This window comes from Lynx canadensis, chromosome B4, assembly GCF_007474595.2.
Source record: "Lynx canadensis isolate LIC74 chromosome B4, mLynCan4.pri.v2, whole genome shotgun sequence".
NCBI classification, from domain to species: Eukaryota; Metazoa; Chordata; class Mammalia; order Carnivora; family Felidae; genus Lynx; species Lynx canadensis.
The window spans coordinates 127,534,346-127,551,082 of NC_044309.1; the positions used below are offsets into that span (position 1 = coordinate 127,534,346).

Below are 16,737 nucleotides of genomic sequence, written 5' to 3' on the forward strand. Positions count from 1 at the left end.
AATCCTTTGAGATCTGGGGAGTGAAGGGCAAGAATAATTTCTAACATGTGGAAGGAAGAGCTTGCTAGAGGGACAGTGATGTGGGAGGCGTGCGTGTCTGCTGGGAAGAGAGGTCAGTTCCTGTGGTGGAGTCCCCCACTGCCTGGGTTTTTGACTCTGAGCTTTCTGCGTGGGGAGCCAGCTCTGCCAAAGGTTTAGCATGAGAACAGAGACACAAATACTCCAGGTTCTCAGGTGCTGCTGATGTGGTATACATCACACCCACATGGGCTTTACTATAAAGGGTACAGCGAACAAAGAGTAACAATGACCCAGCCACTCCTTGCCTGTCCGCCACCAGCCCTAAGCTTTCCCACCTCTCCTGCCTCAAAACTAAGCTTTCTGGCAGGACCTGAACAATAGTGGGAGACTGAGGTCTATCATAATGATACTACGGAAAATGTGATTGTGATACAATAAATCTCCACCATTTCTCTGCTGCTTCCAGTGTGCTGGCCACATTTTCAGTTACTGGCTTTTAACATTCACACTAATTCCATAAAGTTGAGATTCTTTTAAAAAAATTTTTAAGGTTTATTTAATGAGAGAGAGAGAGAAAGAGAGAGAGAGAGAGAGAGAGAGAGAGAGAGAGAATCCCAAGCAGGCACAGAGCCCGACTCAGGGCTTGAACTCACGAACCATGAGATCATGACGTGAGCTGAAATCAAGAGTCGGCTGCTTAACCAACTGAGCCGCCCAGGCACCCCTAAAGCTGAGGTTCTAACCACTGTGTTACAGGTAAGGAAGTTCAGGAGGTGAAGGGACCTCTTTCAAGTCACGTAGCTGCAAAGTGGGGAAGCTGGATTTACACCCAGGTCTGTTGGACTCCAGGGCGTAGAACACAGATGGTTATTCCATGCGGATGGCTGGCAGGCTGAGACAAATGTCCCCAAGCAGCTTCTCTTTGTTTCCCCAAACATGAATGTGTTCTTCCCCTGGTGTCAGCTTCTATGCGTTCCTTCCTTCCTTCTCCTCCTCCTCCTCAGTCTTGGGTCTGTCTCAAAGACCCCACCATTCTCTTGACCCTCCTCCTGGTTACATGTCCCACACCTGTTCCTTAGGGTCCCCCTGTGCAGCTCTTGTCCACACAAAGTTCTGTGCTGAGTTGCTCTTTCTTTGGTCTCTTACACTGGAAGATAAAGTCACAGCAAGGACTGGGGACAATGGAGAATGGTTCAAGAGACAAAGGTTCATTCTGAAACTATGGAATTTTCAGTTTGGCAAGAATCATAGAGGTTTTCTTAGATTATGCCATCTTTATGATCAAAGAGCTCAGCCTCGGAGAGGGGCTTGGCTTGGCGAGCATGTAGTGAGCGAATGGAAGAGCTCGTTAGCGCTAGGACCCATGGTCCCGACTCTCTTGCCCCATGCTCTTCTCCACTTCCACCATTGCTTCATGTCTGGAAGGGGAGGGCAAAGGCTCAGGAAAGGACAAAGAGATGGCGGGAAGGGCTAGATTGAGGCCAGGGCCACCCCAGGGAGTCCTACTGAGACAGGAAGCCTCGTGTGCTCTGTCTAGAATCAGGGGAGCAGGCAAGGAGACAGCCAGGTCAGAAACCTGTAAGACTGGGTTGGAAGGGACTCTAGAATGCCAGTCGGCCTCTGCTGACATGGGGAACTCACTCCCTACAAGACAGCCAATTTGGTTCACCAGAGCAAGGCAGGATGCATGGTGTGGCAGTGCAACCGTGGGTTCTGGAGTCAGAACTGGGTGGGAATTCTGAGCTGTGTCAGTATCCCTGAGCAAGTCATGATGGTTCTTTTGAGCTTCCATTTCCACACGTGCACAGCGTGGACAGTGATAACCTCTGTAGATCACCAAAGGGCTACAAGTTATTCCTCGCTCTCAATCTACACCCTTGGCTAATACTCCCCACACCGATTCTGGGATGGCCACGTGACTTGCTTCCAACAGGACACAAACACAGGTGTTAAACCGTGCTGACATGGTGGGGCTTGCCTCTAGCTTTGTGACAACCACCATGGGACAAGCCTACTTACTACGCTTCTATGAGGCGTCTGGCACAAAGCAAGGTACACAGCAGGTAGTCAATATATGGCAGCTGTACTCTTCCTTAGGTTCTGTTTCTGCCTTTCAAACATGCACCCAGCCAACAGATACTTATTATCTATAATGTGCAGGTGAACGTGCTGGGCCCTGCGATGAACAAGAAAGATAAGGTTCCTGCGCTCCTGGAGCTTCTTTCCAGTGGAGGGAAAAGACAGAACAAACCAAAGTAGATTCTGAGGGAGTGAAGGGCTAAAGAAGGCAACCAAGACAGGAAACAGGATGGAGTAACTGTGACGGCTGGCCGGGGAAGGCCTGATGGGCACATGAATTTGAGACTTGGGTAAGGAGAAGGTCCCAGCCTTGAGGAGTCAGGGCGAGAAGCTTTCCAAGGAGAGGGAGCAGTCTTTGGGATAACTGGGTATAGCATGTTCAAGCAAGAAGAGAGGGAAGATGGGTGAGTGAGGGGCAGAAGGTCAGAAGACGCTGGGGAGTAGGCAGGTGCCAGGTTACGCGGGGCCCGGAAGGCCACGGTGGGCTGCTGTAATACTGTTCTGAATGTGGTGAGAAATCATCAGAGAGTTTTAAAGATGGTGACCTGATGTACAGACAGATCCCAGCTAATGATGGGTTGACTTGACAAATTTTCAACTTGGGGCTCCTGGGTGGCTCGGTCAGTCAAGCGTCTGACTCTTGATTTCAGCTCAGGTCATGATCTCGCGGTTGGTAGGTTCGAGCCTGACATCAGGCTCTGTGCTGACCACGCGGAGTCTGCTTGCGATTCTCTCTCTCTCTCTGCCCCTCCTCAAAATAAATAAACTTAGAACAATTGTTTAAAAAACAAAACAAAAAACAATTTTTAAACTTTATGATGGTGCATTCGGTAGAAACCATCCTCGGGGTTTAGAATTTGCATTTCCTCTCCGGGGTATCAACATGTAGTGTGATGCTCCCTCGTGATGCTGGGCAGCCGTGGCTGTGACACTCAGTCAGCTGCACAGTCACAAGGGTCAACAACTGATACACGGACAACCAATCTGTACCCAGACAGCCATTCTGCTTCTCACTTTTGGTACACTATTCCAAAAATTGCATGAGACATCCGACATTTTATTATAAAATAGGCTGTGTGTGAGATGGTTTTGCCCAACTGCAGGCCAAGGTAAGCGTTCTGAACACATTTAAGGTTGGCGAGGTTAAGCTAGGATGTGTGGTAGGTTAGGTGTATTAAATGCATGTTTGACTTACGATCTTTTCAGCTTATGATGGGTTTACTGAGCTATAGCCCCAGCCACTGGACGTTAAGGAAGATCTGTATTAGAAGATCACTCTGGCTGTTACATGGAGAAGGGATTACCTTCCACTCTCTAGAACGATGCTTTTCAAACTTAAGCATGTTCAAGATCACCTGGGAGGTTTATTACAACACAGATTCCTGGGCCCCACTCTAGAGGTTGCTGTTGGCTAGGTCTGGGTGGGGCCAAGAATTTGTCTCTCTAACAGGCTCCTGGGTGATCTAAAGCAGGGCCCCCTTCACCTCAGCTAACATCCCTTCCTCCACTCACAGAAGGCAGAGAAGACCCATCAACCACAGGATTCCCTGGAGCTATATTCAGTATGTCGATAACTTTGTCAAAGGAACACGAAAGAGCAAGCTCTCCTGGCCAGGTGGCAAGGATGCTGTGACCAGAATCCCTCCTATCGACCGTTCTCGTGTGCTGCTAGGACGGGAGGGATATCTCCCGTGTGCTGGGAGAGAGCAAACCTGCCAGTTTCATAGCTGTGGCAGGCGACATTCATTCTTTCTGAACGGAATTCTAGAGGGAGCCGGACACGGGAGCCTGTGTGCCGGCTCCCCTAATTCGTTGTGGCGTTCACGTAGGGCCTACTTCTGACTCAAAGGTTTACAAACACACCCGGAATGTTTCTTCAATTAAGAATCAATCCAACAGGCACCAGTCAGCCTGCTGCATCATAATTGGATGTGTAGGATGAAGCGGAAGGAGGAATTCCTACCGTCTCCATCGGCTTGTGGTACTGCTCTATAATTTTTTATTATGTCCCGCTAAGCATCTCTCGTTAGGGTGTGGAACTCCTTGGGCTCTCTGGGGTATTGTTAGGATGGCAACACTTGTCACAACACATTAGAGGAGGGGATCATGCACCTGCTATGCCGAGGGATGTGCGTGCTTTGAAGGGAAGGTCTCTGTGGTCAGTGTTTGTGGCAGATGCGAGAGGGGCCAGGGTTTTCTTTTCAGAGGGCTGAGAGAGGGGGGCCTGCCGGGGTCCTGCAGCCCCAGCTGGGAGGATGCTTCCAGCCAGCACTAGCAGGAGCAGTTCTGTTTTGCCTGGATCCTTTTATTGATGGCTACTGCATACAGAAGGATGGCTGTGGGGTGTTAATCACTTAAACAATTTTCTAGTTGTCTATAAATTCCAGATCGCGAATTCCATAGCTAGCATAGAGGTTAAAAAAAAAAAAAAAACAAAACAACCTAAGGAAACGGAAACTAGCATTTGTTGTAGACCTACATCTCACTGAGCACTCCAGAGCCTCTTATTTCAGAACACCTGACACCAATCTGTGACCCTGACAGTATTGTCCACTTCACAGATAAGTAAGATGAGGCTCAAAAAGCCTAAGTAACTTGCCCAAGTTCATACAGCTAGTAAGTGGTGCAAATGGGCTTTGAACCCACATGTTTCTTTTTGTTGTTCCCACATCACTTCACCTGTCCTAAATACATACCATGTGCAGATGCTGTGGTCAGGGTTTTGAGATCTGTAAGCATTTATTGAAGGCAAATATATGCCAAGGGCTTTCACAGACAGTCTCTCATTTAATCCTAATTGGGACCCTATGAGGCAAATATTTTTTTTAACTCTTTTTATAGAAGGAGAAAGATAACCAAAGTGCAAGTGGTGATCTTGCACAAGATCACCAGCTGAAGAGTAATGGAGTTGGTGGGATTTGAACCCAGAGCTCTTTGTGAGACGAGTGTCCTTTTGTGCATTACCACAAATATTAAGATTTTGGCCAACGGTGCTATCAAATGATAAGGAGCCTCTGACCACACACCAGGGCTAAGTCCTGGGTATGTACTATCTCACCTGATCATTACAACAACCTTAGATGGGAGCTACTGTCATTAGCATTCCCAGATTATAGATGAGGAAACCAATGCTTAAGAGGTGATTTGTTCAGGGGCACCTGGGTGGCTCAGTCGGTTGAGCGTCCGACTTCGGCTCAGGTAATGATCTTGCGGTCCGTGAGTTCGAGCCTCGCATAGGACTCTGTGCTGACAGCTCAGAGCCTGGAACCTGCTTCAGATTCTGTGTCTCCCTCTGTCTCTGCTCCTTTCCCGCTCACACTCTGTCTCTCTCAAAAATAAATAAAACATTAAAAAAAAAAAAGAGGTGATTTGTTCAAGGGTCAAAGTCAAGAAGTGGCAGTACCACCAAGACCCCACAGTGTCTGATTCCTGAGACCAAATTATTCAAGGTCAGACCACTTTATTCAGATTAGAAAGGATGCCAGATTTACCTCTTTCATTTTCTCCTGAGTTTGGAGGTACCAGATAGCTACTAATCTTGATTCAGCATATTTTGTTGATAAACTGAATGTATTAACAGGAGGCATGAATTGGACCAAGAAAAACCAGGGATGGTCTGAGAGCTGAGAACCTGGAATTGTCTGAAACTCACTCACCTGGGCAGATTACAGTATTTGAGCTTCAGGGAACCCATCTGAGGGGCCTGACATGCGTTTATGCTGCCTGAAGAATATAGAAGGCCAATCTCAAACATCATTCAGCATGATTATTAAGGATTAGATTTTATTTTCATTTTAAATGGCATAGAGGAAAAGGAAAAAGAAATGAGGAGACTGGAATGGCCATGTCACTCACTAAAGTGCTGCCTGGTGAGGGGAGAGCGTGCATACCCCAACCGAAGGCTGGGTGAGGAGCTCAAGGGACAGAGAAGTTTAGGGGTGACTGTGGGGCTCAGGTCTTGGTCAGGCCCTTATGGAGCCTCACAGGGAGCTTGACAGGGTTGAGCAGGGGCAGGGGGCACCGGCCCTGGCATCCCCAACCCCCTCTGTAATCCTACCTGGCCATGTTCATCTGATCTCCTCTTCCTCACCAACCCCCGAAACTCTAACCACACTTGAGCCTGTGTGTTCCCCATGGGCCTGGGGTCCTCTTTGTCCCATGAATACACTTAGCTCCACCTCGGGAAGCCTCCTTCTTTCCCTGTGCGCTTTCTCCTGCCCACCTACTCAGCCTCCAGCTCAATGTAGGCAACACCTCCCTTCGGATGCACTCCCTGTCTCTTCTTTTCTCTGCCCCCAGGCTGGGATGGGGGCTCCTCTCATAGCATCTTCTCTATAGTGAGAATTCTAAGGATGAATTCTAAGCTGGGCTCCCCAACTCCTGCCCCCCTGACATATAGACCTGTATAACCTCCTCCCTGAGTGTGAGCCAAACCCAGAGAAAGGGATGGAATATTGTTCCCATGGATTACGTGATATAACAGACTGCAGAGTCTCCTGCTGGCTTGAAAGACGTAAGCTGCCAGGCTGTGAGAAAACCACAAGGCTAAGACCTAGGGGTGGCCTTTTATTGCTCAGAAGGACCTCAACCCAAAAGCCAGCAAGGAAATGGGGACCTCAGTCCTAGCACTGAGTTCTGCCAAAAGCCAAATGAGCTGGGAAGTGGACCCAGACTCCCATGAGATCACAGCCCCAGCCAACACCTGGATTGCAGTCCTGAGAGCCAAATAGGGGACCCTGCCAGCCCGTATCCAGAGTCCTGATCTCCCAAACTGGAAGATACTAAGTATCTGTTTAAGCTGCTCCATCTGTGGTTGTTTGTTCTACAACAATAGATAACATACACACCGTCTGAGCCATGAATACGCTATACACTCCTTGAAGGCAAACATGGGGTCTTCTCATAAATATCCCCAGCTTCACAAAAGCCTGGTACAACACAGGAGTAGATGCCGACACAATATTTGCTGAGTGGTCACACGAGTTTTGGAGATTAGGAAACTGAGGCCATAGGAAGGGAAAATCTTGCTTGAGGTCACACGGTAGGTCAGGACAGAGCTGGTACAAGGACCTCTGTGCTCTCCTCTTGAGTCCCAGTTCATCTCTACCTGCCACCTGTTATGCTCAGCAAGTTCTGTGTATTTCTGCACAGGAGCCCTGAGCCTGTGCATCTCCAGGAAACACCCAACCAATGGAGCCACTTAATTCCACAAGCAAGCATTCACCAACACACAGTGGCACTCCCACAGTGAGAAGCCTGCTTCCATAAGCCACACTGAACTCGACTCATTCCAGATGTCTCTCGATGCCAGGTTCCGCTCACTCACTCCTTGGACGATGTGTGAACCTTCTCATGTCTTGTACAGTCTTCAATCAGTCCCAACTAATAACAACTGACATTTATTGAACACCTAACAAGTGTGCCAAGTACTGTTTTAACTCTAATCCTGAAAACAGGCATTAACTCCTTTAATACTGAAAACAACCTCATGGAATCTCATCCATAGGCTGGACAGGCATCTCCAAGGTGACTCAAAGACAGAGTGAGCCAATCAAATTCCCTTCCCAACTGTGGGAGGTGAGGGGGAACGATATGAAGGAGGCTGGGGCTAGGGAGCCACTGTGGGCCATGTGTAAATCAAAGAGAAAGCCAATCACTCAAGGTGGGAAGGAGACACATAGGACACCCAGGCAAAGAAAAGTATAGCCTTGAATGCGTGACCTCAGGACTCTGAACCCATATACCTCCTGGCAGCCAGAGAGAGAGATTTTCAAAAACCTAACCTGGATCATATAACTTGGTATAAATGTCTTCACTAAGTTCTCACCACCCTTGGGATAAAATCTGAATATTTTGTGAGTTTCTAATGCTCTATAATCTTACTCTCATGCCACTTTCCTGCTAGGCTTCAGCCACTGCTCTTCTATCACGTTTTTGAATGTTGCAAGACCCTTCTCACCACAGGGCCTTTACACTCGCTATTTTATCCACCTGGAAACGTTTTTCTTTCAGCAACCCACATACCTGCCTCCTTTTCTCATCCTTTAGATCCCTGCAGAAATGTCCCGTCCTTATAAAGATTTCCCCTGACCACATTACCTAAAGAAGGTCCCTCTCTTATCAGAGTTATTATCAATCTCTTTTCCTTCCAAGCACGTATCACAATTATAATCATTTTACTCAACTATTTGTTGCTATTTATACCACTATCCCCACATTCTCAACCCTGGCTGCACATCTCAAACTTAAAACAATGCAAGGTCTCTACCACACAAATATTCTTAAATGGTGTGCAACAGAGCTTGAAGGTGAATTTAAGAGCTCCCAAAATGATTCAATTTGTCCCCAGCCAAGGTTGAGAATCAGTGCATTAGAGTGTAAGCCACATAAGGGTGGAATCATGTCAGTACTTCCTGATAAGGGGTTGATGGATGTTTGCTGCATCAATCCACTAAGGAAAAGGAACAGCAATTGCTTTCCAGCAGTGACAGTGGTTCCAGAATATGTGTTTCCCTATAACACACCCCTTCTTCCTTGAGATAGTCTGAGTAGAGCACTGTTCTTCTTACTCTATCCTCAAAACCACCACCCTCACTGGAAGACAAGAGCCCTTGGGTTTCAGGGCTGGAGAGGGCTGTGACCTGAGCCTAAGCCTGTGAAGCCATCTCTCCCTTCTCCGTATGACTGGGTATAGAGCTGCAGGGAGGGCCCTGTGGGGAAGGCAGGGCCCATGTGCATACCTGTCCATGGAGAGCTGAGCGACCAGGGTGACATCCGTGTTGTCTGAAGCGGGCTCATACTCATAGTGTAAGAAGTACAGGTGAGTTCGGTGGACAGTGAATCGTTCTCGCCGGAACTCATAACACAGGTCATCCTCATCCAGCTCAGAGAGCTGCTTCTGGAGCTGAAAGATAGAAGAAAGGGGTATGGGACCAGGAAGGGAAGCCCCAAGGAGCCAGGAGCCTGCCCTTGCCTGAGGTGGTTACTCATTAGACATTGTTGATGGGTCACACATAGAAAGACAGGATCACTGTTTTTAGTTTCCTTGGCAATTTAATTTTATAAAGGCCATGATGAAGAAATGAAGGCCATGAAGATCTCACGATCTGAGAAACAAGCCTCTCTCAGCTGAGAATGATGGTGGTTATCATCAACAAACATATAAGCAACCACAAACTTCTTATAAACGGAAAAATGTTTTGGTAGATGACCTAGTACAACAATTTCAGATAACAGGGCAGAATGTACTGAAATCCAAATGCAGCAGTGCCTTTGTGTGAGCTGATGCTTTTCTCCCGCCTAGAGCTCTATACCAGCTATTGTGAGAGAAAAGCAAAACCAACCCCAAACAAAATTTAAAAATCTGTTTCTTTCATTCTATCCAAGTTTAATCAGAGTCTTGGCATCCACTCTTCTTTCTTCTTTCTAACTCTCAGGAAGTTGTGCTCTCTTAATCTGCCTGTAGAAGTTCTTAGCTCTACTTGCCTTCCAAATCCAGTGTGTAAGAGCAGGCTGACCTGCCAATAGGGAACCAAAGACTTAGCATCTAACATTGATAGATGCAGATGCACAATATCCAGATTTGTCTGAGGATGCACAATTGCCTGACACACAACCATGTCATGCCAATCCCACCATGTCCCTCCCAGGCAAGGGTGACTGTGTCTACTTCACTGACAAAGATTTACAATGAAAAGTAAAAGAACTTCAGCAGGGATAGAAATTAGATCAGTGGACGTGTGGGGGCAGAGTAGATGGACTGGGCAGAAGCAGGAGAGAAGCTTTTTGGGGGATGGAAACGGAGGACACTTTGTCTGTGAGACCCTAGCTGGCCCTGCCAGGTAGAGCTGGGTCCACTTCTCTGTGCCCCAAGAGCACTTGATTCATAACTCTGCTAAAGCACTCATTAGTTTGAACCGAAATTAATCAAGGGTAACTTCCGTGGGACCATGGTGACACTTTACCATTGCCCTTAGCACTGTGCCCATTGCATGACAGGTGCTTAATATTCATGTGCTGCACAAATGAGAAATGTTTGCTGCACATACACTGTAATCATTGTGCATTAAGGCTTGTCCTTCTAATTTTCCTTCCATATCCTCTAATGCTATACATAGAAGGTGATCCTCCTTAAGCCCTTTATTTGCTCCTATATTTGCAGTTCAAGGGTCTGTAATGGCTGAAAACGTTTTGGACAGCAAACAAGCATGCACCAGGCTCTCTGCAAGGTGGTGGGTGCATGTGATCCCTTGGAGCCCTCCAATGAGGCATGTACAGCCTCATCTGACAGATGAAAAGCAGTTTCGAGATCTTGAGGTCACTCAGGGAGGCCGAACCGGGGTCTGCCACCAAGCTGCCTCTCCGGGAAGGATGCTCACTCAGCCTTGGGTCAAGAAGCAGATGCAGCACAGTGGCCGAGGCTACTGGTTCTATCCCACTCCCGCCTCTACAATCTTGGGTGAGCTGCTTAACCCTTCTGAGCTTCCACTTCCTCAACTGTAAAATGGGGTTGATAATAGTAACTACCCCAGGGGGCTGTAGGAGGACTCCAAGAGATCCTGCATATGCAGAGTGCAGTGTTTGGAGGGAAGTAAAGACACAGCCAACGCTGTCTATTACCAAGGTTGTTATCACAGTTAGGAAAGGGAGACACGTGGGTGGATTCTTTCCATCCTCAACCACCACCTGAAGGAGACAGTACAGGGAGGGCAGGGGAGGCAGGGGCTGGGTGAGCCTGGATAGCACTTCTGTCAAACACAGTCCCTACCTCCTCCTCCTTGAGGAACCCAAATATACCTAGAAACCACAGTGTCACCCCCCAAGAGGAAACTTAACCAATTCATATCCTCCTCCTCTCCCACCCACACTGCAAAAGAACACAAGCAATTATTCCCTTTCAGAGAATATACATCTGCAAAGTTCTTTGCAAAAGCAGGGTTGTTTGGGGCGGGGGTGGGGGTTGATTTGTGTGGTGTTTTTTAATGTGTTGACAGGAGTGCATGGCTTCCAGTTCAGTGAAGACAGGTGTGGGGTCGCATGTGAGGATAGGTGTGGACATGTGTGTAAGGGTGGCCACACACGTGTGCATGGAGAAAAGCGTCTTTGATGAGCTTTAAAAAGAGAAGGTTATTTTGATCATGTGAGAAAGGAAATTAGTGGGCAGAACATAAGAAATGCATGGGTGTTTAGGGGTTTCTCTTTACTTATGCAGGCACATATCCTTGAGTTAGGGGCAAAAACCATCCCAAGGTAAATGGCTCCTCCAGGCAGGGGCTGTAGCCCATTCATCTCTGAATTTCCTGTACCTAGAACATCTAGAGCATCCTGAATGTTCACATAGTCTCTACTAGATGTACTCATAGCCATGTACTCAGGTTAAAAAAGGGAACAGTGACCAGTGACGCTTCCAGAACTCTCAAAGCATGGTCTGACCAAGTTGGGAGGGTCTACCAATAGTCCTGAGGGATAAGTAGCCTCTATGAACTTCATAGTAACAACAATGTGGTTCAGTGGCATCCATCCCTAGGTCACCTGTGGCTTAAGGGGTAGGGTCTAGGGAATACTGTTGCCTTCCTTGAGCTTTAATGTTCTCTTCATTATCAACATGGTGGTCTGTACCTTTGCTCAGCTAACAGGAGTGAAACACCCGCTCTGGACCAGGTGCGGTGCTAAATGTTTTCAGGTGGATTGTTTTATTAATTTAATCCTTCAGCACACATCCGTTTTACCAAGGAGGAAACTGAGGCTCAGAGGGTTTCAGTTATCTGCCAGTTACACAGCTAAGGAGCAGTCCAGACTGAGAATCCAGTCTTCAGACCTCACAACAGGGACATCTTCGCAGTTTGGTGACTCCTCTTCCAGGGGACAGATACAAGGATCAAGGGAGATGGTGGAAGACACAGTCCTCCATGAAAAAGCAGGCCACAAAAATGCGTATGCAGTACGATCCCAATACAGCAAAAAGACAAACAAAAAGCCACACAGAAAACAGACCAAAGGGAACACATTACAATGTTAACTAAAGCTTTTCTCTCGACTGGTGGATTCACAGGTGAATTTTATTAGCTTCTTTATACTTTTCTGTATTTAACAAATTCCCTGCAATTTTCTCAAAGGAACTAATGCACGTAAAAGTGCTTTATAAACTGTAAAGTGCTACACAAAACCTAAGCAATGTTATTATGATTCCATTATGTACCTTTCCAAATTCTAATCTAGGAATTCTTAGTGCTGACTGCATGGTTGATGTTATCTCAAGGGGAAGACTGGAACAGCTTAAAAACTGCTTAAAACTACCTCTTTTTCACCCAGGGTAGGCATAATTTCTCCAGGGAGATGCTGGGCTGGAGGGAGGGCTTTCATTAACAGGGCCTGAGTGCGCCCGCACTCCGTACTCTGGCCACGGGGGAAGGAGCAGGGGGCTCCTGACAAGCAAGTCACAGAAACAAAAGACAGATTTCTCCTGAGATAAAATGCATTTGCTAAATTGCTTCTTTGGGCAGCCAGCTGAGGCACAGGGAGATTTGGACTCAAGGGAAAATGGCCCTTTAAGCACTTTGCATTTATTTCTTCCCATCCTTAAAGACAGTGGCCTGGATTGACCTCTGAGCTGTCAGAGATGACGGCTGGTCATTCCTGAGAATTCAGAGGGGTTGCAAGTGCGTCCGTGGCTCTGGCCTAATGGCCTTCTGTTCAAAGTCAGGCAAAACTACAGAGAGAGGTTATGGGGATAACCAGAAACTGAGACCTAATCTCTCTGACATCCATTTTCTATGTGACCTTGACCAAGTCATTTCCCCGAGTCATAAGACCAAGAGTTTGGGCTTCATAAAAGAGCTCTCAAGGATCAAATGCTCACTAGGGTCAGCAAACGTGCTGGGAGCTTTGCAGACACTTTCTCTTTTAATACTCACACAGACTCCATGGGTTAGGGACAGCTATCTGCCTGTTTACAAATGAAAGCATTCATCATCTGAAGGGTATAGCCACTTGTTCAAGGTCACACAGTGAGTGGACGGAGCTGGGATATTACCTCCAGGTGTACTTCCTTTGAGTCCTTGTAAGTAATCAAGTCACTACAATACCTTGTTAATCAATCTCTGGGACTCTTTCTAGTTCTAATGCTAGATAGTTCTGTGACTATAGGAGACTGAACACATGTATTCCCCACAGTGGCAGAGGCCTTCTGCATTCATTAATATTCATGTTCTCTTCTCTTCCTGGGTGCACAACCAGGCTGTGTTCCCAACCTTCCTGCAGGTAAGCTAACTGCATGGCAAAGTCTGGTCAGTGGAATGTGGGCAGGTTCTGGCTACTGTGGGCACCACTTTCGAGGCTAACTTATGCACCTCTGTCAGAGAGAGCAAGGGCATCCAGTAGAGTTCAAAGCTCCACGGAGGGAAGAGCCACAAGATGGAAGGAGTCTGGGTCCCTAAACCTGGAAAAAACACAACGGCCAATCAAAAACATCCATTTGGACTTTCGTAAGTAATAAACAGCTAGCATGCTGAACCCATTTTACAACTGCTTGTGTTACTTTAACTAACAAGCCTACTTGCCTCTTCTAGCCACTGAGTGATGAAGACAGAATCCAACAGACCAAGTAAGAAGTCTATTCCTTCTTAGGACACTTCTCTTTCGGATGCCTTGGCAGCACAGGTGGAAATACCTGGTGGGTAAAATAACACTCCAGAATGTTGCTTTATACTTTCAACTTACTTTCGGTATTCTATGGCCTCGACACCCATGGCCTTATGTGTTCCTCTCAATCTCTGAATGAGACAGGCGGGGCTGCCCTATTGCCCTCAGGTGACTGATGAGGAAACCAGGGCCCCAGAGATTTGCTCCGAGAAGTTGGACTCTAATGCACGTCTCCTGAAACCTACCTCAAGGCTCTTCCCTGTGGTTTTCCGTGAAGCAATTAGGCTTTATTAAACCACACAGACAGGTAGAGAAAGATTACTAGCTCACACTGGCTGCCTGCAGTGTGTATTAATCAACGAAGTTCCAGGAACTCAAAACATCTACTAAGGAAAAAAACCCATGTGCCACTTTCCTGTTTTTGTGGGATGGGAAAGGCATGGGTTTAGGTCTATTCAGGGAGTCTTCCCAGAGCTCAGGCTCTGAGGAAATAATGAGGAAAAGGTCTGGTCTCCCACCCAGGTTATCAGTATTAATTCGTATGTGACACACACAATGAATAGGCGCTTATTATGCACCAAGCTGTGTGCTAGGAATGGGGAATGAACCCATTTCTACATCTAAACTGTTCATAGGGTCTGGGTGGGGAAATAAATGAGCAAGTTAGCAATTACAATGCTGTGTATCCAAAATACCAACAAAACCTAGTGTGTGTGGGGGGGGGGGGTGGGGGGGTGCATGTGCTGTGTGCCATGCTGCCCAAAGTTCCTCAGCTCTCTTGTATTTAGTTCTCACTGAGCCTATCAGGCAGCACTAGTTATGATGCCCATTTAACAGAAGGGAAAACTGAGGCACAAAGAGTTTAAGTAAATGGCCTGAAATCTCATATTTAATATTCCAAAGATTTTACATGTGGCAACCCTGCTCCAGAGCTGCCCTATTAGGTACGGCACCAGGAGCTGGCCAGTGGAGAAAAAGTCCAGGAGAAGAAGGCAGAGAGCTGCTGCAAAAGCACACGAGGGGAGGGGCACCTGAGCGGCTTACTCAGTTAAGCAGCCGACTTCGACTTCGGCTCAGGTCATGATCTCATGGCTTGTGGGTTCGAGCCCCGCGTCGGGCTCTGTGCTGACGGCTCAGAGCCTGGAGCCTCTTTGGATTCTTAGTCTCCTGTGTCTCCCTCTCTCTCTGCCCCTCCCCTGCTTACATTCTGTCTCTCTTTCTCTCAAAAAGAAATACACATGGAAAAAAAAAAAAAAGCACATGAAGGGAGAGCACCTGGCACATTGGGACAGATTCCAGCCAGAGCCTTGGGGTGGGAAGGAGGGATGTGTGCAAGTTGGAGCCGGATGGGAACAAAGCAGATAGGCCACCATGGCGTGCCTAGCACCCAGACACATCCCCTGAGCACCAGGACCCCGTGGCTCCTCCTCTTCTCCCTGCCCCCGCCTCCCAGGCAAACACTGTGATCCTTCCGGGCTCCTCCAGAACGGAATATGCCCGTGGAGGGCCACCAGAGGCTGGCCTTGGGCAGCCTGTCTTAGGGCCCTGGTGCCATCCACCCAAGGGCTCTTCTGCCCACCGCGTGAGCAAAGAGCTGGTGACATGCGGCTCGCACGTGAGGGCAATAATGCATTCTGGTTTTTCCTCTGGGGTTTCTCTGGGATACAGCTGTTTCCAGAGCCATCTGTTCCCCGGCCCTGTCGCGCAGACGGATGCTGTAAAGTGTTTATAGAATCCACTTATATATGTCTTATTTTTAACTTCTAATTGAGCCACGGTGATGCTGTGGTCTTTTCTTTTTGGTGGGCTTGGTATGAGGGAACGTGGCCCACACAGGCAGCCTGCCACCCTCGTAGGATGAGGGCGTTGAGTCTGGAAACTGTCCTTTCAGAGGTGAGGGGGCGCTCTCAGAGCAGCTGGAAGGGAAGGTATCAGGACAAGCTTTCTGGCCAGCGCGCTGAACCTGGCCTCCTGTGGATGTGCAGCACTCCACACACCTTAAACCCATCAACCCGCACAACAGCCTGAGCTGGGCTTATTTATTATGGACCATTCTACAGGTGAGACCACTGAGGCCGTGGGAGGTGAGAGTTATACCTAAAGCCCCATATCTAGTCCTCAGGCCAGTTGTTCTGATTTCGAGCACAGGGGTCCTTCCAGTACACCACAGGTGCTTCCAGAGAAGGACTTATAATAGCTCATGTGTTTGCCAAAATTTACTGAACACATACCAGGTGCCAGGCGGTCGTTTATGGGCATGAAGATACACTGATGAATGAAACAGACAAAAATCCTTGCAGTCACAGAGCTTCCTGTCTAGTGGGGAGAGACATAATCAACAAAATAAAAAAGTCAAGATTATAATATATCTAGTGGTGAGAAGTGCTGTGGGGAAAAATAAAGGCAGGAGCCCTGGGAGACAGGGATGCTGGGGTAGAGGGCAGGTACTACACTTGTGGATCAGGGAGTGTTTTAAATACTTGTAGAAGGGCCACTCGGCTGTGGGTCAAGCTGCATACAGGTTCCAGCGCTGCCATCAACCTGTTGCATGATTTGATTCCTCGGACCCGCTACCTCCTTCTCCAGAAATGGAGACAGTAACGACCTTGCAGGGTTCGCCTAAGAGTAAGAAGTGGTGATAAGTAAAAACCATGAGGACAGTCACCGAATAACCTGCAGTTCTCATTATGTTCATTTTCTATACGGAGCTCCATCCACATGGGAATCACGGCCCCAGTTCATCACTCCTGAGTAAGACAGACCTGGTTTCCAATCATGGCCCCACCACTTAGGAGCTGTTTGACTTTGAGCAAGTAACTCATCCCTTCTGAGCTTTGCTTTCCTTATCTGTGAAATGTGACTCATAAAGCCTACCTCCCTCGACTGCAGTGAAGATTAAAGCTGCATTTCCCTTTCTGCAGGAAACCCCCAATTGGCAGAGGCTGCTAGAAAAAGCAGATAAAAGTCTTGAAGCCACACAGAGAGCTGTCCCCATTT

The 16,737-nt window shown here is 47.7% G+C and overlaps 1 protein-coding gene across 1 annotated transcript in view; it reads right to left on the reverse strand.

Moving 5' to 3' along the window:
- Window positions 1–16,737, reverse strand: part of LARGE1 (LARGE xylosyl- and glucuronyltransferase 1) — a 512,482-nt gene that overhangs the window by 33,146 nt on the left and 462,599 nt on the right. The window contains exon 10 of the mRNA XM_030322309.1: window positions 8,841–9,004. Within this exon, the coding sequence (XP_030178169.1) occupies window positions 8,841–9,004 (164 nt within the window). The remainder of the gene's footprint in view (window positions 1–8,840; window positions 9,005–16,737) is intronic.